Genomic DNA, 22,503 nt, shown 5'->3' on the forward strand with positions numbered 1-22,503 from the left:
TATACTAAGGCACGTGTCCACCAGTAAAAGTTAAATATATTAAAAAAAGTTATGTTTGAAAAGCCGGTTAAGACTTTTTAGGAAAATGAAGAACATAGAGAAAAGGATAAGTCTCTTTCATGAGCTTTAGATAGCTTTTTGCAATGCTGGTCACACTTTTAAAGGAGCCACACTTGGCCCTCCTTTAATTTAATTTTTAAAATTTAATTGCTATATACTACAACGAAGAATCGAGTTTGAATTAAGTTTGTTTAAAATTTGAAGAAATAATAGTGCATTTACGAAAACCAAATTTATGAAATACCAACAAAAATATAGAAAACAGAAGAAATTGTTACCAAATAAAATACATTATGATTATTATTATTATTATTATTTATTTTACAGCAATTTTATTTTTTAATTTATTCTTCAGAATCTTCCAAAGCTCGTTTTTAAATTTGAAAATTTGAACAATAATTGTCTATTAGGTATTTTTTTGCTGATATGGTAACACTTTTGCAGTGTGACTGTTAAAATATGAAAATAGATATCTAAAATGTATATATTTTTGTTTGAAAAGACTCAAGAAAGCTTCTCTATGTTGTTATTTTTATAATTATTTATTTAAAGGGTCGATAAGGGTTTATTTCCCTAAAAATTGTATTTAAACTAAGACTACCTTATGTCTTGCGATTATCTACGTTATGTTTAATGGTGTGGTCACACTTTAACCGATTCGGTACGTACAATCATATTCGTACCGCTCTACTTAACTTTTAAGGTTAAATAATCATATAAATAAAAAATACAAATTTATTAGTGACTAGGAATAAAACTCTTGGATTAGTTAAAATAATTAAAAACGGGTTTTTAAATATTATGCAAAAAGGAAAAAAAGAAAAATTTTAGGAAATAAAAAGGGGAAAGAAATCGATGGTTATCGTGTTTCAACCCAGCTGGGTATTTTATCTGCAAAAATTCTTTATTTTTACCAACATGTTACATTTAAATTTAAAAATTTATTTCGATAACAATTTCAATGTTTTTTTTCCGCCCCTGAAAAACATCGATTATTCGATAAATTGAAGAAAAAATATAGTTTGGACATCCCTGACAAACGACGACCACAACAAGATTTCTGGTCCGAACGGTTGAACGCGGCGAACGGCGAAGTAATATTGTTTTGCGCACATCGGGTCGCTTCGTCGCTTTTATTTATTTATAATCCCGTAATCCCGTGATCACAGAACTGCATTTTATCCAAAAAAAAAAGATTATATATATACGATATTTCAGTTATAACCGCGAGTGTTTGTGTAATTTTTTTGTATTGTTTTAAAGTGTTAACACCTAGTGGGTCTGCTGGCGGAAAAGAAAATACGGCCAAGAGGCGAAAATTAGAGAAACGAATCGAAGAGAGGACGACATCGGAAAACCCGGGGTGCCCCCCACACAGCCACCAATACCAACCCCCTGAGAAAAACATAAAAAAAAAAACAACAAAAATTAGGGGTTGCAAAAATTTCTGCAGTCGAAAAAACAAAAAAAAAACATAAGAATTGATAGAAAAATAAGATCCAATTGGAATAGTTCAAAGGGCAATCCCGGCGAGAATCCTTTGAGTATCACCCCATTGAGCTCGCGTGCCATGCGTGACCTCGGCACCAAAATGGCCGAGCTAAAATTCGAGGCTCCATTAGCAAAGTTCGAGGAGACGGACGAGTGGGGCGGCTGCGATTACATTTCCAATCAGAACGCTCTCAACGACACCCTCAACCTGAATCTTAAGGATGCCGCAGCGGCTGCGGGCAAGTCTCAGGATGCCGCCGGTAAGCTACGGCTTCTGGAGGACGCCGTCCGTGATGCCCATGTGAGCAAGAATGGGGGTGTTGATGGCAACATTGGCGGCGGCAGCATCAGTCCCAATTGCAACACCATGCAGGGTGCCTTGGATTTGGGTCTGTCCGATGTGGGTCTCGTTCCTGGCGAGGATGCCGGCGCCATGGATAAACGCTGCGGCGTTGGAGATCATGTGGACAACTTTACAGAGACCTTTGGCGGCAGTCTGGAGGATCTGGTGAATACATTCGATGAGAAGATAACCAAATGCTTTGGCAACTACGAGGAGAATGTGGAGGAACTGGCTCCGGTGCAGGTTCGCAGCCAGGAGGAGATTATGAATGAATGCCAGTAAGTAGGGGTTTTTAGAGATTAAAGATCTATAGAGATACGAGTATATAATTATAGAGATTTTAAGAAGAGGGTTTCATAAAGCAGGGTTCTTAAGTGATAGTTTTTAATATTTTTAATCCAAGTCCTCTTATACCATTATTAATATTAATATCAAATATTATAAAAGAACCCCTATATCATATTATAGTTCTTTTTTTTCTCCATGTTCACCGGCAAGGAGTTCTCTATGAGTCCTGCTAACTCCCCAATCCTAGTTATGTAAAGTGCATTCCATGTTTTTGTATTTTCGTGTCTATTGCCACACTGCGGCGGTAGAGTGCGCATGCCCCACAAAAGTTACGACCCCTGAACCCCCCATCCCCTGGAACCGCCATTTCAAGAACCCGGCGCCACATAACGACGTAATCCTGGTGGCTAGTGGTGGTGTATGGTATGCCATTTTTTCTCTCCGTGTATTGTTGGATCGATAAAAGTGTCAGGACAAGGAGCTAGAGGGCTATTGGGGCCGTAACTTTTTCCATATTTTTGTTGTTTTTTTGGCATTACGACTGTTGCTCCTTGTTGGAGCTTGGAATTGCATTCTGAAATATGTTTGTGTGTGTGTATGGTTGGTACTACTGATTATGGAGTGCTCCAGATCCAGATCCAGAACCACGCGAATGAGGGGAAGTTGCAATCATACAATGGAGTGGAGAGGCCCTCTAAGGCTAGGGAGGGGGCAATAAATCATATTATATCCAGAGTGGCCTGATAAACACTTGACAGAGCATTGGCCACTTTTGCGAAAAATGACTGACGGATAGCCATGACTAGAGGGTCTAGGGAGAGGGATTTTGGGGTTATACTAGTCTGGGGTTCTAGGAATTATGGAAATTTAATATTTTCTTAATTTTTGAAGAGCTTTCTAAATGAAAACTTTTATTATTTCAAGAAATCCTCCAAATAAGCGTAATATTTCTTTATTGTTTGTGTTTTTTAATAATTCTCAACTAGTTATAGCCTTAAGGTCTTAAAAGAAAGGCTTTCTAAGGACTTTCTAATGAAATATTTAAACTATTTCTTAAAAATATCTTTAAAAAAAGTTTAATTTTATATTTTTTTATATAATAATTCATAATACCTGTTTGAAAATTAAAATTTCATCATATAAGTCTAGAAATCTTTAATAAAAAAGCTTAAATTGCTAAAAAAAATAATAAATAAAAACTAGAAAAAATCAGCACCTTTCCCTCTCACTTGCTCAGTCGACTTCCCTCTCGCTCCCTCTCGGCTGACATCAGCCATAAATTTGATAATCGCGTGCACACCCGTGGGTCCATTTGTGTTATTTTTTTTTTATTTTTTATTATTTGTGTGTGTGTGTAGTGGTGTTTACGAGCACTCACACACATACATATACTCACTCACTCACATCCTGTGCAAATAAATAAACATACAGTGGAGATTGACAAATAAAGGATGTCTTGAATATAAGCATCATTTATGATCCATAAATATTAGTGTAAAAAAAAAGTTTTTTTTTTAGATTAAGACTGAATTATGAAAGTAATACTAACATAAAGTTAGTACCTATAAGTCTACATTATATTTTGAGCAATAATTTTGAACCTTTCCCAAAAGCCAAAAAGTAACTCATATTTTTAATTAAATGCCTCAAAAAACAACAATATTTATTTAAAACTATACACTAAAGTTAAACTAAAAATGAGAAGGCTTTAAGTCTGTTTTTTTATAAAAAAAATCCAAATCCTTGATAGATATTTTATCGAAAGATATTTTGAAACCCAATCAAAGGAAGAAAAATATCAAATTTTGTTTATTAAAAATCCCTCATTCTCTCCCTCGATTATCCACTGTACTTGCTGGGACCCTCTTACAGATCGATGATTAAAATTCCGTCTAAAAATTGCAGCAACGGAATGAATAATCATTTATGGGGCTGCCACGTAAATCGCCAGCATTAATTGATTTATGCATTTTGCTTTCTTTTCTCTCTTTCTCTGCATCTCTCCCTGTCTCTTTCTCCCTTTATGCACCTTTCTTTCTCACTCTCTCTCTCTTTATTTTAAACCTTTCTCCAGATGCAGCTTCCCTCTCAACAAAACATACCATTTCCTTGGCATTTAAATATGTAAATTTTGTTAAACTTTTATTTCTTATTGTGTCCCAGCAGTTCGCCGCACTAGTGCATGGGTGTCGAATTCACTATGCCCCTGGGGTAGACGAGTACCCACCAGTCAATACCTAAGACATGTATTTCAGAGGCGAATTTAACTAAGGCATGTCATAGGCGGTGTACAATCGTCACCTCTTCGTATACCAATGAGTATCGAATTGGGGTACCCAAAAGGAGTACCCAAATACATACTACTAAGGGACATCGATTTAGGTACGGAATTGGGTACTCTATACAGTATAGCCACTTGGGTATCTACCAAGGGACAGCGATTTACATACCCAGAAAAAGATTTTTTTTTCTTATAAATTTTTGTTTTTTATTATGTATAAAATTATTAAATATTATAGAAATACATTTAATTCATTTTTAAAAATTTATAAAATTATTTTACTTATCAGAAATTCACAGAACTACACCATTTTATTTGGCTTAAAAATACTTATGTGTTACGTGTGCGAAAATTATGTGTTGTTGTTGTTGTTGTTGTTTGAGGCATATTTCCATTGCCGCCATCAGCAGAAATTACATCTAATATTATAAAAAAAAATCATTATTAAAATTAAAACCAATATTTTTTTTAAATTCTTACCAAGTAGTGCTAAATATACATTTCGCGCTGTTTTTAATGACTTTATACTCCATCATTAAGGAATCGCTTAGCATATTTTTTAAATTTCTGGCAACTTCACCAGGGCTGCAACAAATGCCTTATAATTGACGCCTGAAAATAAATTCTTTTCTCTTTTGCAAACCATAATTATAATTATTACCTTGTTTATCCTTTTTTTATCACTGCTTCACTGTCACTGTTTTATACCCTTGCAGAGGGTATTATTAATATTTATTTAGTGTTTTTATTATTTATTTATTATTTACCACACTTTCACGTCGTGTCACCAAATATGCTCAAGTTATACTGAAGCAAAAATCAAAAAAAGAGAAGATTTTCGTTTGCGCTTTGTGGTGGTCCGACCGTCGTACCCAAAAGGAGTACCAAAGTATATACTCGCAGCGTTATACAAAAAAGACATGAAGCAGAGAGTACCCAAGCCGCTATACCAATAGTAAGCGATATGGGTACCCACAAAAGAGTACCCAAATACATACCCAAAAAGAACTATTGCCACCAGCCGAACTGCTGGGTAGTGGTATAATCGTAACATTGACAAAACTCTGCTGCTGCCACAGCAGCCCAGTCAACCAAAGTTGTTTGCTTTCCTGCAGTTTTTCTTAATTGCGTTTCATTTTTATTTTTTTTCACTGCCACCACTCTTACTGGGGACTTGGCCCTCATCTGCATCTGTACCTACCTGCCTCAAAGTCCCTCCACATCCACTTCCACCGCCACCACCATCTCCATCTGAACCTGAATCCCTCTATTCACCTAGATGAGTGCATCTTGTGTGCCCAACTAACTGCCGCTGCTTTTGTTCTCATCGTTTTTCAGTTGCATGTGAAAATAGGGTAGCACTGGGTATTTATGACACATTGAGGTTCTTGAATATAGCTTAAGGCCAAGTTTCAGATTTATATTTCAACAAATATTCGAGTTATGGTTAATAGAGTTGGTAGGGTTTGCATTAGGACTTATTAGATTGAGGTTTTTAACAAAATTCTTATTTTAAATACTCAAAATGGTCTATATATCTTAAAATATTAGTAATTCTATCTTAAAAATAAGTATTTTTTTTTTAATTTATAAGATCTTTAATTAACTTTAGATAATGATGTAATTTTATAAAGTAAATAGACCAGAAATCTCAGTGTCTTTCTATTAAAATACTACAAATATCTTAAAACTTGTAGTATTTTCCAATATTATTTTTCATATTTTTCATAAAAAAAGCCTCTTTTTTCCAAAAGTAGAGACACCATCATATTTTCATATCATATATTCATATTTTTAACAAAAACCGCCTCTAAGCCTTACAACTGGGACCCTAATCAGAGCTAAAACAAGAAAATTGTATATCCCAGAAACCAGAAAAGTAATCAAAGCCATAATATATTTCAAAAACCTTAATAAAATTCTAAAAAAAATGATTTCTTACAAGGAAAAGCTCTACATTTTAAACTTAATATTTAAAACCTATAAAGGGTATCACTTAGTCGACTTCCTCCATCGAATGGTAATGCGTTTGCCGCCTCCTTTCGGTTTTATTTGGTTTTTTGTTCTTGTCTGACAGCGCGTTAAAATGAACGCCAACGTCTCTTGTCAATATTTACCTTATATTTAATAATGGTTCAGTGGAAATTGTGCTGAGTACACACATCTATATATATATGTATGTAGTAGTATAGTAGTATGCCTGGCTCGAAGGTCGCCGCCCTATTGTTCTGGTTCTGGCACCTCCATTTGCTGATGGAGGTGCCCCCCTTTTTTGTGCCACAACTGCTGCTGCAGATTAGTTGCAGCTGCGCTCCAAGGACAAAGTTTCTCGGCCAAGTTAGTACTGTACGTGCGAAAAAGTTGCGGCCAGTTGCCCTAAGACAGCTTTCCCCCCTTGATAACTTTGACTTTACAAAGATGACAGGCTTAATTAAAAGTGGAAAGGATGGAAAAGTTATGGCCTAGAATAATGAAGCCTATATAACCTTTGACATTTGAGGAGGTGATGGATAATGGATGTACAATTGTTTTAAGGTTTGGAGGTAAAGGATTGGTAGAAAATTGTCAGAGGATATATCTGGAAATCCTGGATTTTTTAAAAGGCTTTCCCTTGGAGAAAAAAAATCTGAAAGATATTTAAGCCATAGATTTTGGTGTTAGCTTAGAGGGATTAGCTTTAAAAATCGTTTAAGGTGTTTCTCTAAAGAATCTGATAAGATGAGCCTAAGATACAGTCTTAAATGCAGGCTATATAAGAAAATTAAGCATTTTGAGAGGACTTCCTCCATAAAAATTGGCCAAAAAATCTAAAAAATATTAGTTGCTAAAATTTTGATAAAGAATAAATGCGAGTCGAACCACAAAGCTTTTAATATATTATTCTAAAGAATCGGCCAAGAATTTACTAAGATATAGACATAGACATGAGCCATATAAGAAAATCAAGCATTTTTAGAGGGGTTTTCTTACCCTCTTCATATAAAATACAAAAAAAAATAAACAAAAATAATCAATTCTCAAATTTTGATGCAGAATGAAGGATAATTGAAATCACTAACCGTTTAAGATCTTTTGCTAAAAGTCTTTCAACTATTCTTATAGATATAGACCTCTTAGGAAGTGATATTACAAAATGCCTTTCCTATGGAATGTTTTGTCTCAAGACTTCAAAGTTCAGAAAAGATTTATAGAAAATATTTAAGAAATAGGTATAGAAATAGGTGTAAAAATAGGTACAGCTGTGAATAGGTATAGGTAGTATCAGACTTCCAAAATATAGATTTCCCAATACTTTCCTACTCACAATACTGGGGGGCTACCAACGAAGCAATAAATATTCCGAGAGGCATGCCCGTCTCGGACTATAATCGAACTGACCATATGCTGGATTTGGCTGGACTGTGGCCAATATACAATGCCCTCCATATGGTCAGGCTTCTTCCGGTTTGGCTCGAAAAACAGCAGAACAGCGAAAGAAAAGGTGCCAGTCATAATTGAATTGTTGCTGGCCAGCTATGGCAACCGACGACCTACTTTGGGCAGCCAGTTATGTGTGCAGTCAGCGGCGGCGGCGAGTCCCCCAAATCGATTCCAGTTTCCCAGCTGGAGTTCAATGTCCTGCGTCCTGCAGACATTCCAGAAATAAAATTCCATTTGCTGCCAGATGATATAGCCAAGTATCTTTAATTATTTTGTCATCAGATGATCTTAAGCAATAGTCTCTCTCGTTAAATAGAAACTTGTTCTTGGCCGCCATTTATGGCAAAATCTACTAAGACTTGGCTTACTTGTGGCTCTGTGAGTGCATCCGAGTGCTTAGAGCCTTCGATTATTAATTGGCCACACGCTATGTGGCTTGAAATGTCTTTCAATCGAGTTTATAGAGAGATCTTACATCAGCAGACTGCGAAATGCAACCAAACAAATGCCGAAGCGTTGATTGCTCTTAATTGGTATTTGGTTTGGGAATCGGTATCGGTAACCAGTTTGCGTGCTTCCGAAAACGGTTTTTCAAGATGGGAATGTGTTTCACAGAGAGGATGGTTATTAAATGTCTGAGGCATGAAAAGTGGGGGGTCTCAGGCTTTCAAGAAGGTGTTATAAGTACTGGGTATTATCACTAACCATACAGCATATAGACAACCCATTTCATACAACGAAAATGGACGCGAAAATTTCTTGCTACAGGCCCCAGCAGGCCCCAGAGCGGATTTCTTACGCTCTCTTACGCTCATCGTTCGTTCATCTTACGCTCATTCTCGCAATAAATGTTTTCTGTTTCTCAGTCTCTAAACGGAGCGCGATGAAGAAGGTTGGCCTGCGCTTCGGTTGATCTTTGTATGTATGCGTGTCACACATTCACATACATGGGTGTATGTGTGCGTGCGATTTCGTTTCGAAGCCAGCGCACAAAATTTTGATTTTTCTTACTTTTAAGGCTTGCTACCCTAACAAAATTCGGGTATTCGTTATTTGATGAAATGACGAAAGAAATTATATTATTTTTTATATTATATTTTTTTATTATTTCAGCATACATTTTTAATTTATTTAGGAATAAGATTAAGTGTTAGTAGTAAAATGTTTTCTGTATATATATTTTTACGAATCATTAAAAATCAATATACTGAGAAAGTGTCAGAGTATATTTCGGTCGGAGTCACTTAAAGCGCCGTTTGCTTTTAAGTTTTTGTTGTTCTGCAAGAGGCTTGTGCATGCCTACTCTAACGATGGAATGATTTTTAGGGGAGGGTGAAGACACGAAAACAGCTGATGGACTTGTTTACCTTTTTTGTTTACAATTTTTCAGGCACTTGTTATTATTTTGGGTTATTGTGAGATTTAATTAAATTATTGTCGTTAATTTAATAATTTCCTTATATATATTTCCTTATATATAATAACTTTAAAAAGTAATTTAATTCTTCACCCGTCTTCACCCTCCCCTAAAAATCATTCCATCGTTAGAGTAGGCATGCACAAGCCTCTTGCAGAACAACAAAAACTTAAAAGCAAACGGCGCTTTAAGTGACTCCGACCGAAATATACTCTGACACTTTCTCAGTATATTGATTTTTAATGATTCGTAAAAATATATATACAGAAAACATTTTACTACTAACACTTAATCTTATTCCTAAATAAATTAAAAATGTATGCTGAAATAATAAAAAAATATAATATAAAAAATAATATAATTTCTTTCGTCATTTCATCAAATAACGAATACCCGAATTTTGTTAGGGTAGCAAGCCTTAAAAGTAAGAAAAATCAAAATTTTGTGCGCTGGCTTCGAAACGAAATCGCACGCACACATACACCCATGTATGTGAATGTGTGACACGCATACATACAAAGATCAACCGAAGCGCAGGCCAACCTTCTTCATCGCGCTCCGTTTAGAGACTGAGAAACAGAAAACATTTATTGCGAGAATGAGCGTAAGATGAACGAACGATGAGCGTAAGAGAGCGTAAGAAATCCGCTCTGGGGCCTGCTGGGGCCTGTCGCAAGAAATTTTCGCGTCCATTTTCGTTGTATGAAATGGGTTGTCTATATGCTGTATGGTTAGTGGTATTATACATATATCTATGCAATGTTTATTCTATTATAACACTATTTGTTAAGTTTTACTTTTTATACTATATATTCAACTTTTTATACTATAACTGTTTCAACTATTAGGGTTGAAAAATTCTTTATACTATTGGGTCTCTACCCCTCTAGAGGTTCTATATTAATTATATTACAAAATTTTGCATAATAAAATAGCTTGGAATAGTATTATAGTATGAATAGTATTAATACATGACCATTTGACCCAAATATGCTATGACAAGTACCTGGTATATTATAGCACTAACCATACAGCATATAGACAACCCATTTCATACAACGAAAATGGACGCGAAAATTTCTTGCGACAGGCCCCAGCAGGCCCCAGAGCGGATTTCTTACGCTCTTTTACGCTCATCGTTCGTTCATCTTACGCTCATTCTCGCATTAAATGTTTTCTGTTTCTCAGTCTCTAAACGGAGCGCGATGAAGAAGGTTGGCCTGCGCTTCGGTTGATCTTTGTGTGTATGCGTGTCACACATTCACATACACGGGTGTATGTGTGCGTGCGATTTCGTTTCGAAGCCAGCGCACAAAATTTTGATTTTTCTTACTTTTCAGGCTTGCTACCCTAACCAAATTCGGGTATTCGTTATTTGATGAAATGACGAAAGAAATTATATTATTTTTTATATTATATTTTTTATTATTTCAGCATACATTTTTAATTTATTTAGGAATAAGATTGAGTGTTAGTAGTAAATGATTACTGTATATATATTTTTACGAATCATTAAAAATGAATATGAGAAAATGAGAAATGAGAAAATTTCAGAGTATATTTCAGTCGGAGTCACTTAAAACGCCGATTGCTTTTAAGTTTTTGTTGTTCTGCAAGAGGCTTGTGCATGCCTACTCTAACGATGGAATGATTTTTAGGGGAGGGTGAAGACACGAAAACAGCTGATGGAATTGTTTACCTTTTTTGTTTACAATTTTTCAGGCACTTGTTATTAATTTGGGTTATTGTGAGATTTAATTAAATTATTGTCGTCAATTTAATAATTTCCTTATATATTTTGGAACTTTAAAAAAGTCGCCGCTCGAATTTTTTACAGATATACATATATTTGTATATATATACATACATATTTACATTGGTTTTCTGATACCTCTTGCAGAACAAGAAAAACTTAAAGGATATAGGCGTTTTGAGTAACTCCGACTGAAATATACTCTGAAATTTTCTCATTTCTCATTTTCTCATATTCATTTTTAATGATTCGTAAAAATATATATACAGTAATCATTTACTACTAACACTCAATCTTATTCCTAAATAAATTAAAAATGTATGCTGAAATAATAAAAAATATAATATAAAAAATAATATAATTTCTTTCGTCATTTCATCAAATAACGAATACCCGAATTTGGTTAGGGTAGCAAGCCTGAAAAGTAAGAAAAATCAAAATTTTGTGCGCTGGCTTCGAAACGAAATCGCACGCACACATACACCCGTGTATGTGAATGTGTGACACGCATACACACAAAGATCAACCGAAGCGCAGGCCAACCTTCTTCATCGCGCTCCGTTTAGAGACTGAGAAACAGAAAACATTTAATGCGAGAATGAGCGTAAGATGAACGAACGATGAGCGTAAAAGAGCGTAAGAAATCCGCTCTGGGGCCTGCTGGGGCCTGTCGCAAGAAATTTTCGCGTCCATTTTCGTTGTATGAAATGGGTTGTCTATATGCTGTATGGTTAGTGATTATAGTTATCTACGTTTTGTTCGAATAATTCTATGACTTTATAACTATTAGTTCTAAAACTTGACCATGAAACCCCTTAGAAACCCACTAAATACTCCCCCTACCCCCTTGAAATTAAAGCTTAAAAAATAATCCATTCATTGATCAGAAAAATGTAAATAATATCGCAAAAACGGCATTAAATATCTTTCATTTTCGAAGACCGGCTGGAAATGTATTTAAAGTCACGACTCGAGGGCAGCCACTGAACTGCATGGGCATTCAATTAAAAAGGGGGCTTTTAGCGCTAAAAATAATCGGGATATCAACTGCCAGGGGGATGGTCCTGAACGAAAGGGGTGGGGATTAAAAAAAAAAAACAGGGGCCTGTGGGGGTCTGTGGGGCGGAGGTCTCGGGTCTCTCGGATCTTATTTTCCGGTGGTTGTTGTTGCTTTTGTTGCCTGACATCGACATGGCCTGCCCTGGCCTGGCTTGGCGGGCAAAAACAACCGCCCTTTGACATGAGAGGCAAATAAAAACAATAATAGAATTATTGCAGAGAAAAAAATAATATTTAATTACACAACTTAATTATACATTTTCATTCTTGATGTATAAATATTTATTGAGATCTTAAAGTAGAGAAAAGTTATTAATCTATTAATCTAATAAAATTAATCTTATTTAATATTAGAAGTACCGGGTATATTAACACTTTTTTTTGTACTAGAGTTTATTGTATTATTATTATTATATCTATATATTTTTTACTTTAATTTTTACCCCATTTCTCTCTCTGTAATAATAGTGGGGTAGTTCCTTGGTATTCATAGTCCTCCCGGATGAGTCATCCCGTCACCATGTCGTATGCGTGTTAACGGGGGCGACAAGGGGCGAACCAGCGAATACCAGAGAATACTTTATCAATTTGAAAGCATTAAGGTCCTTAGGCAGGACCTGCCGACCAGCCAAGGGGGTGGTTACTTGCAAACTACTTATAAAAACAGGACGAGTTCCTGTTCCTGGTGGCAGGAGAAACTTTTATATTTTTTGCAGCCCCTGTTTCGCTGCATTTTAGAGACTTTGAGAGAAAAAGGACATTAACCTTTTAGGCGTTGTTGGGGAGGTATAGGTCTCCCAGGATACTGGCCTGCACACACCCCTTGACATGCTAATTGCCCGACCTAACCTCACACAATTGTAGGGACGACTCCGCCTCGGATTCGATTGGCGCCATTCAAAATATTAGAGAACGACTGAAGTCTGACTGCCATCGAGGAGGAGATATATATATACATATATAGTATAATGCCAGTTGATGACTAATCCAGTCGGGAAGCAAACAAACACACCACTGTATGGCCTGCTGCGGATATATTACATCATCGACAAATAACAAGGCAAACAGAGACACACACCAAACAACACTTGGCATCTAGTCAAGGACACGGCGAAAGGGAGCTCTGCATATTTATTTTGAAAAGGATATAAAGGATATTGTATAATTGAGACAGCCCACGCTGACGCGTCAAGAAAATTGTATCTCAGAAAGAGTCCAACTCAACTCTATGGCTTTGTATCTCTGACTCTGGCATTGAATCCTGCGTGGTGGAGAGGGAGATGACTGGGGTGGCGCCCCAAGGATGTGCCAAGGATGCTTCTGAGGCTGCTACGCCAGGCTGAGGGCAGTCCTTGAAAAAAAAAACACAAAGACGTCTGTCTGAAGTTTAAATAACTCTTTTTTTATAAATTTTAATTAGAGAATTTTTTGAGGGAATAATTTAATAAGAATTGGTGCTTTTTTTTAAGCTAAATATTACATTAAATATTAAAATCAAAGCATTAAAAACTGAGTGCATAGAGTCTGAGATTTTTTAAAGGTTCTTAATTAATTTTTACTACTATTTTTTCAACTAAAAATGAACTAGAAAGTAACTATAATTTTTAAAAGCAAAAGTCTACTAGTCTTTTGTTCTCATATTTGAAAATAGTTTTAAAAAATTATATAAAATATCGTTTAATATTCAAAGATCTATAGATATAAAAGATTCATTTTTAAGCTTTAAATATTAAAACTAAGTATCTCAAAGTTACTTAAAGATAAGCAACTAAAGTCTCTCTCAAAAAAGCCACTTATCTACCATTTCTGAATCCAATTCGTTGACTAATTATAATTAAATTAGTCTAATGACTAATATTTAAAAATAAAATTAAAATAAAGTATTTGTTTAGGTTTCTTGAATGTTATTTTTTTTGCAACATCATCGATTTAAATTACCTTACTAAGTGTGCCATTTCCCCTCAATTTCCTCGACTTTTTCAAAAGCTTTACAGTTTACTATTTTATGTTTTTACGTTTTTTTTGTTGTATTTTTTTTCTGTTATTTGTTTATGGGCCACATAACTGCCAACTGCCAACATTTTGTTGTGCGGTTTCGGACGCTGTTAGATGATTATGGCCATGTTATGGTGGAAGCCATAGATATTTCTCAATTCTTCTCCTCTATTTCTTGGCTATCTTTCTTTCTTTTATTTTGTGTGCGTTTCTTCGTCTCCCGCAGAGAGAGTTACTTGTGGGCTTCTTTGCCTTTCTTCTCCCAGTGCATTTTGTTAATGTTAATGGCCTATTTAAGCAAATTAATTATAAATTGATTTTCTTCAGACACGCAATGGTCCGGAGAGGCTTCAAAACAAGGCTTGAAATATATATATTTTTTATTTATTTCCTCTCTATGATTTTTCTCACTGTGTAGCCTTGAAATGCAATCGAAACCCTGCAGCTCTCCCCCTGCCATTTGATGTGTGTCCCCAATTTTCCAAAATAAAAACCCCCCTCTCCCTATAGCCTCTATAGAGACTATTATATGGACTATATAGACGACTGACTTCGAAGTGCCAACGCAAAGTGTGAACGGCCTAAAATTAGAAATACTTTGAAGTCTAAAAGACATGATTTTTCCACCTCTCGGTTGGTTTTTTTTTAGTTATATTTTTATTTTAGTTTTTACCTTTTTTTTTTGTTTTCTTGGTGAGCTTGGGTGTGTGGTGGCATTTTTCCACACTGGAAACAATAGTTTTTATTTGAAATTTTGAATAAAATTGGGAAGTTGGGAAAATAATAGTGAGAGTTTCAAGAGTTGAAGGAAAATATAAAAAAATATATTTTTTAACAATTATTTGATGGCTCTGGGTGGCCCTGTGCAGGTGGGGAGGTGAAAGGTAGGGAGATCCAATCGCAAAGCAAAAAACTTTCACACTTGGAGCCATAAACAAAGTAAAACAACAAAAAACTAATAAAAACCTACAACAAAATGTAAGAAATTGAAGAAAAAAATCAAAGCAATTAAAGTTTGAACTTTTATCAATGAAAAATTGTGTTAAAAAAAGTGTATCTGCCGAGAGGTAGTATTTTATCAAAAAAGTATACAAATAATGAATAATTTTCAGATATTATAGTCAAGTTTTTATGCGTTATTATAGCCTTAACCATAGACCTTAAAACTAGCCTATATAGGGCATCAAATATTCGTATAAACTCAAAAACAACCGAAAATTAAATGTGTGAATGTCTTGTCAGCTTTGCGGTTGAGTGAAAATACGTGTGAACGAACCCCCAAAATAAAGAAAACAATAGACAATCGAAAAATAGTTACAAAAATAAAGAAAAAAATTTAAAAAAAAACTATAAAGAGAAACCTAAAAGAGAGTATCGAACCCTTAACTTAAAAAACTGAAAGAAATATTTTAAACTCTATTAGTATTATTAAATCATAGTCTTAAGCTTAAATAATACTCCAAAAAACTCTATTAGAAACTTCTTTTAGAAAATCTTTTACAAAAACTATACATTTCTTAAAATTTCCTCAAAAATGTCATGAAATTTTTGTTGAAATTCGAAAGCAGAGAAAAAATGCCAAACACAATTAACTTGAAAATAAAAATACCAAAAAAAAAACATCAACACAGCGTGGGCGAAATGAAGCCAATTGAGTCAAGAGAGCTATGAGGTATGTTGGGGTTTTGGGGAAATGTCAGTGGGTGTGTGGGTGGCTTGGTGGATGGAGACACTTGCTCAAAAGTTGACTTGAAGAACACCAGTCGTTGGTAATCAGTCTATTCATGATTATTAATATTATTAACTGATGAATCATCAACCTCAAAGTGCAGGCAATTAAAATTCATTAAAAAAATGTTTATATTTATTATTTAAGAGGATTTCCATCATAAGTTTTCATTAAGGAAACTTGTGTGACAGTTTTTGAGACATTTTTAAGATACTCTTTAAAGGGCTATAGACTTTGGTTTAGGAAGTAGTTGTTTGGGATGGTAAACAGTTTATAGAGTTTATATTACTTATAGAGTGGCGAAATTTAAATAAATAAAATTTAAATTAGTTAATAAAATATATATAATAGAGACTAGGGATTTTTATTGCTAACCTAATACTAGTCCTGCTATACAGCTATAGTCCTTTGCAGTCCTTTTTTTTAAGGTAACCATAATTTTTGAAACAAAATTAAAAATAATAAATAAACATGAATAAAAATGTATTTCAATAATAAGGGGTTTCTCCTCTCTTCTCATAAGATGCAGCTTACAAAACCAAACAAGAAACTAAAAACCTTAAATAAAAAAAATAAAGAATTTAAAAGTTATTCAAAAAAAATAAATTTAAAAAAAAGTGCCCTCCTCCTCGATTCTCATAAGTAGCACTTAAGCAACCCAAGAAAATATTTTTTTAATAATTTTTTTTTTTTGTAAAAAAAAAAAGAGTATTTCTCTTTGCCTAGCCTTGTACTCTTAGTACCTCTTAATTGTTTCTTATTATAACAAGTTATGTTTTTCTAAATGATGAGCTCATATTTCAAGGGGCGTTTATTTTATTTTTTTTGAGAATCTGCCGAGTAGAACTGCTAATTGTCGGACATGTGGCACCAGACCCTCTCGCATATCCACGCCCCAAAATTTCCATGTCAGGGTCAAAGTGTTTCGAACCCGAATCAGATAAGAACCGCACCCCAAAGTAAGAAAAAACAACAACAATACTCTAGACTCTAGAGTTCATGGTGATAACAAGTGTGTGTGGTCAGAAGCTATAATTTCGAGAATAAAAAGATGAAATGCCATTGATAGATGAGAGACAAGTAGCATTCATTTAATTGCCCCAAGTCGATGATGGAATGCCAGAGAAAAATATTAAACTGATGATGGAGTTATCTCAATTGTTTGTCAGCGATAGGAGAGTACCAGGAAGTACTCCCCTTGGGAGTTTCTCATTCAAAACTCTGTCAAATATAAGATTGTATTTTCATCACTCTTCTATGGTGACCCACATTCTACACATTTTTGATTATGATACTCGGTGATGTGTCAATTTTCAGTGCGTACTTATATACATGTGCCACTTAATGTACCATTTCCTATTTAGATTAGCCAGCTCTGTATTAAAAAAAAAGAAACATAGTTGTTGTTTTTGGAGTGCTAGTGCTTTGTAATTAGTTGGCTTTGATGGCAATTTAATTCATTCGTTATGTGTCCGCCTCGTCGTCTGACAAAGCGTCCAAAAGTGTTGCCCACATCATATATATAGATCTGTACGTGTACGTGGTGTATTATTCATTGAAACAAGCACATATATATGTATATATATGCATTTATATATATATATAAATTATTTAGCGGCCTCGACACACACAGACACATACTAAATCGAGAGATACTTTGCGAACCCAATGCACTAGATGAGTTGGCGAGATGAATTCTCTTGAATTTTTGGAATATTTTTGGGGTGCAACAAAGCGATTCAAAAGTGTTGTGTTGTGAATCAATTTTTATTTTAATATTACGATTTACACTTCTCAAAAACCCCTCTAATATCTCCTCCACCTAAGCCTCTGTTTGCTTTTAAAGACCCCTCTTTTTCCCTTTTTTTTGTCACGAACAATTTATGCGCTCTGCTTGTTTCGCACATTTTTTATCTTTTTTTTTTGCTATTTTATTTATTTTCCTGTTGGTTTTTGTAGTTTTACTCTTTCTGAGGGTATTTTGGTTCCATTCTCACTTACTTACTACATTATAGAGAAATTTAAAGGCTAAATATATAAAAGAAACGAAATAAAAATATAGAAATTCATAAAAATAGAAGTAGCACCCTTCCCTTCGCTTCTTATAGGATGTACTTAAGACGCCAGGATATTTACGGAATGAAATAAAGTAATTGACTTATTTTTAAACAATTAAATTAAACAAAATACAAAAAATAATAATTTAAGAAATAGCGCCCTCCTCCTCGCTTCTCATAGGTTGCACTTAAGTTAGCCCAGAAATTAAAAAAAAATCTTATATTAAAATCGGTTTTATACAAAATCTAAAATTGTCTAAATATTAAAACCAGGCACCATATACTCATCATATCAAAACAAAAGCAATTCTCCAGATGCATTTGCATTCTTTTTAAAATTCCTTTTCTTTTTCAATTAAACTTTTATGGTTTTTGGCACAAAAGCGAAACATTTTTATTTACATTTCCAGTAAATTTTTAGCAAGCCTCATCAAAAAGAAGCGGAATTTAAAAATAAAATTCCATGGTTGTCATAAAAAATTGTTGTTTTCATGGTTTAATGGTGCAAAAGTTGGCCTCTTTCTTAGGATGTTTTTATGGAATCCGATTTTCCTTAAAAGCCATTACTTTCCTTTATTTATTTAAAGAATTTTCTGTAAAATCTGCCAGTCAGATGGTCAGGTACTTGATTATTTATTTTTCTATTTTCCACTTCCCCTCGGAATCAGAGAATCCCGTGATGAAGTGACTCATCTTGAAGTAATCAGTAAAGTGCAACCAATTGCTAGAAAAATGTAGAGCATGAATAATTATGGGGAAGCTCTTAGGAAAGGGGGCCAATTAAATGATTGGCAGTGATCATGAAATTTGATAGTAAATGTGCCAGCAAACCGACAAAACTGACAAACTCTTCTGACGGGCAATAATGTGGGCCCATTGCCAGAGACTAGGGGGAGAAATAATGTACTACAGTGGAGCTTGGTTAGGGGGGAAATAATTAATAAAGGGAGATGATTAAAGGGTTATTTTATAAAAAACTAATACAAGCTTCTAAAATAATATTTATTCAAATAATAGAGCTTTTCCCATAGCTTTTTATAAGCTGGACTTAAGAAATATAATAATTTAAAGAAATATATAAAGAATTTAAATAGAAGAAAGTGGTTTAAATAATTCATATAAAAATCCTGGGCCTTTCTCCTCGCTTCTCACAGAATGAGCTTAAATAAGAATAAAAAACATCAATTAAAAACAAACAAATAAAAGAAATCTTTAAAAATAATTATTATTAAAAATAGCGCCCTCCTCCTCGCTTCTCATATGTGGCACTTAAGAAACCTAGAATTTTCAAAAATATTTTTTGTTATTTTTTTTAACTTTTAAGAAGTTTTACCTTTAATAAATTTTACCTGTAGCTTTCCAAAATACCTTCCACTATCCTCCCTAAGCACGCTTTGCTGTACTTGGGAAAAAACTTCAACTGCAACTTCCAATCCCCCCCTCATTTGACATTTCCCGCTTTAATCCAAACGAGTGGCAGTGCCACATGCAACATGCAATCTGCCACCGCCACTGCATCCGCACATCATCTGCCTCTGAATCATTAACTTTTCGAATGATGTGCGTTGATTGCCTAATGAGGCAATTTGTCAGTAGCTTAGGCCGCGGCGAGGGCCTTTCCTTCTTTTTCCCACTTGGCAGTTTATTGTGCCAGTTTTTCCAGCACTTTTCCAGCTTTTCCACTCTTTCACACAAACACACTTTTCCACAAAGGCCTAGTGCAGCATATTGTTGGACTCATAAGTGTGGAAGTGCTTCAGATTTTTTTTGTGGGTGGCGACAAGTACATGAAACATTTGTTAAAATGGCCAGTTTTCTTTTCATATTTTTATATATATTTTTTTTGTTTTTGTAAGATGATTTAAAAGGTGAAAAAGAGGTGTTTTAAAGAGGGATTATATTTAAGATTTTTATTTTGGTTTTTAGTTACAAATACTTCGTATAATATTTCATATTCAAAGATATTTTTATGAGCTTATAAAGTCTATAGAAACCTTTAATATTTTTATTATTTTAATTTTAAAAATACCTTCTCTAATTGAAATAAATCTTTAAAAATATAAGCCCCTGTAACTAACTGATAAACTACCTTCTTATTTTTAAACAGAATGTGGTGGACCATCACTGGCAACTTTGGCAATATACTGCCCATTGACTGGTCCAAATCGTACACCCGTCAGATGCACATGCCCACTCTGAATCTCGGCCAGAATCCCACAAAACAGCAACAGAACTCACGCAACCAACAGCAGCAGAATCAGTTGCATCACCAGAGCACACACAGCAGCAATGGCTTTGGACCGGGATCTGGATCGGGATCGGAGGCACAGACCCCTGGTGGCGATGACTTCAACGATCTGGCCAGCGAGGATGAGGCGGTGGCCAATGATCTGGACATGCATGCCCTAATACTGAACGGTTTGAATGGAGATCTGGATGATCAGCCCATCAAGACCGTGGAGGAGGTGATCAAGGAGATCGATGACATCATGGATGAGGCGGAGAGCCCGCTGGACGAGCCCGAGACCTGTGAGTCGGAGGTTATCGAGAAGGCGCGAGAGGTCCTGGGAGCGCCCCTTTATGCAGAGAGTATGTTTTCATTATAACTTTCTTAAAATCTTAACTATTTAGTAATTTAATATTTTTAATATTCTTTCAACAGAACTGCAATATTTGACCACGACACAGCTTAACGAGCTGTACATGGAGATGGAGGTGCTGATCCAGGAGCTCAGCGAGACTTTGATCAACGAGCTGGCACTGCGGGACGAGCTGGAGTTCGAGAAGGAGCTGAAGAACTCATTTATTTCCCTGCTCCTGGCCGTCCAGAACAAGAGGCGGCAATACCATGTGGAGAAAAAGCGCGGAAAGTTTCAGGGTAAGTTTTTTTTGAAACCACTATATATTCTCAGGAAGTTTTTAAACTTATATTGTATTTTATGTACAGGTCCCGAGCCTAAGTACTTGACCACTGTCATTCCGTATCATTTGGAGAATGGAACACCCAACAATCAGTCCTTGCAGGTTCTGATCAAAAGTAAGTCCTATCCTATCGAACCAGTGCCATCACTAATTGAGATGGTACCTTACACAAAATTATACTAATTCCTATATTATTTCATTTTTTAGTTCTTAAAGCCATTAATGAGGATAGTCCCACGGTGCCGGCTCTACTGACGGACTATATCCTGAAGGTGCTCTGCCCCACATAAGCGCTTCAATCTAGGCCAGCTGTCTCAGCTCTATCTCTCTGTCTGTGTTTATAAACGAAAGAAAAAAAAAACATCTATATACAACTTGCATATATACACAATACACACACATTAATTTAATTAGTTTGTACTTTACAATTTTATAATTTAAATGCAATCCGTGTACTCCCCATCATTCTAAAATGAGCTAATGATTTCCACATATAGAACAAAATATGCAACAAAATATACATGTAATACATATATAGACACATATATAACACATAACAAAATATTAATGGAGAGCGCGCTATAATGGCAATAATACTCACTTCTCTGCCTCTCTATCTCTCCAAAACAACAAAATGCTAAAAAAAAAAACAAAATATATAAGAATCGATGGGAATATTTATACTTAAAATGTATTGTTATAGAGCTGATTTCAACTAAGCTTATTAAATGATATATAAACAGCTTGATCAGATCGATAAGACCGCTCTTTCTATATATGTATGTGTAATAACCGATAAAAACCGATCGAAAGAAAAAAATCGAAAATCGAATCGATATTCGTTTATCGCTTGTAATATGTTCGCGCTGCTTTCTGTAATCGGCAGCAAAATCCATAGTTTGTACAATATGTAACTTGTATGTATAGATTGTAAGACGTCAGAATGGCCTGTTCCCTACAAGAAATTATAGAAATGAAAAACCTACAACCAGAACAAAACTAAAATGAAAAAAAAATCAAACAAAAACAAAGATAATCTGCCTGCCGCCGCCGCATTTCCAAATGTGTTCCGCGTTCGAATCCTCAAACTACAGGCAGGACAGCGAATCAGGTTTATACAAAAAAAAATTGTTTCACTTTGCTTTAAGTTTTATTTAATGCTATTATCTACTATATATATTTTTTTTAAATTGTTTTTTTTTCTTATTTGCTCGCGAGGCCATAAAATGCGTTCTGTTTTGTTTAAAACAATTGTTTAAATGTAAAAAAAAAAACAAAAAACAACAAAAATATATACAAAACGAAAATGTAATTTTAATTTGCATAGAAATCGCTGTGTTATTTACTTTTACCAAACAAGCATAAATACATTTAATTAATAAAATAAATAAATAGTTAAAAACAACAAAAAAACGAAAAGAAAACAGTCAGGCGCACAGTGCTATTCTTTTTATTATAATAAACCAATATTTTTCCCCCCTTACTTTTAAAGCTACAGTCACATTTAAAAATGATATAATACTAAGCTACGATCACCCTTAAGAACTAATGGAAGATATATTATTAAATCGCATCCTCGTAAAGTCCAAACAAAGTACCACATTGATATCATGTTTCACATTTCACGACAAAGACGACAAAAGGGGAGCTAAAGAAAGGAATTCCGATCTATTTGAAGGATTTATTAT

At 34.6% G+C, this 22,503-nt stretch overlaps 1 protein-coding gene across 1 annotated transcript; it reads left to right on the forward strand.

The window, feature by feature from the left end:
- The first annotated feature begins 1,097 nt into the window (after nucleotides 1-1,097).
- Unc-76 (fasciculation and elongation protein Unc-76) lies at nucleotides 1,098-22,174 on the forward strand. Its single transcript, XM_017251086.3, has 5 exons — nucleotides 1,098-2,172; nucleotides 20,001-20,482; nucleotides 20,556-20,771; nucleotides 20,841-20,930; nucleotides 21,023-22,174. The coding sequence occupies exons 1-5, from the start codon at nucleotides 1,631-1,633 to the stop codon at nucleotides 21,103-21,105; spliced, it is 1,413 nt and encodes a 470-aa protein (XP_017106575.1). The 5' UTR covers nucleotides 1,098-1,630; the 3' UTR covers nucleotides 21,106-22,174.
- Nucleotides 22,175-22,503: the final 329 nt, after the last annotated feature.

Source organism: Drosophila bipectinata, chromosome XL (genome assembly GCF_030179905.1).
Source record: "Drosophila bipectinata strain 14024-0381.07 chromosome XL, DbipHiC1v2, whole genome shotgun sequence".
Classification (NCBI taxonomy): Eukaryota; Metazoa; Arthropoda; class Insecta; order Diptera; family Drosophilidae; genus Drosophila; species Drosophila bipectinata.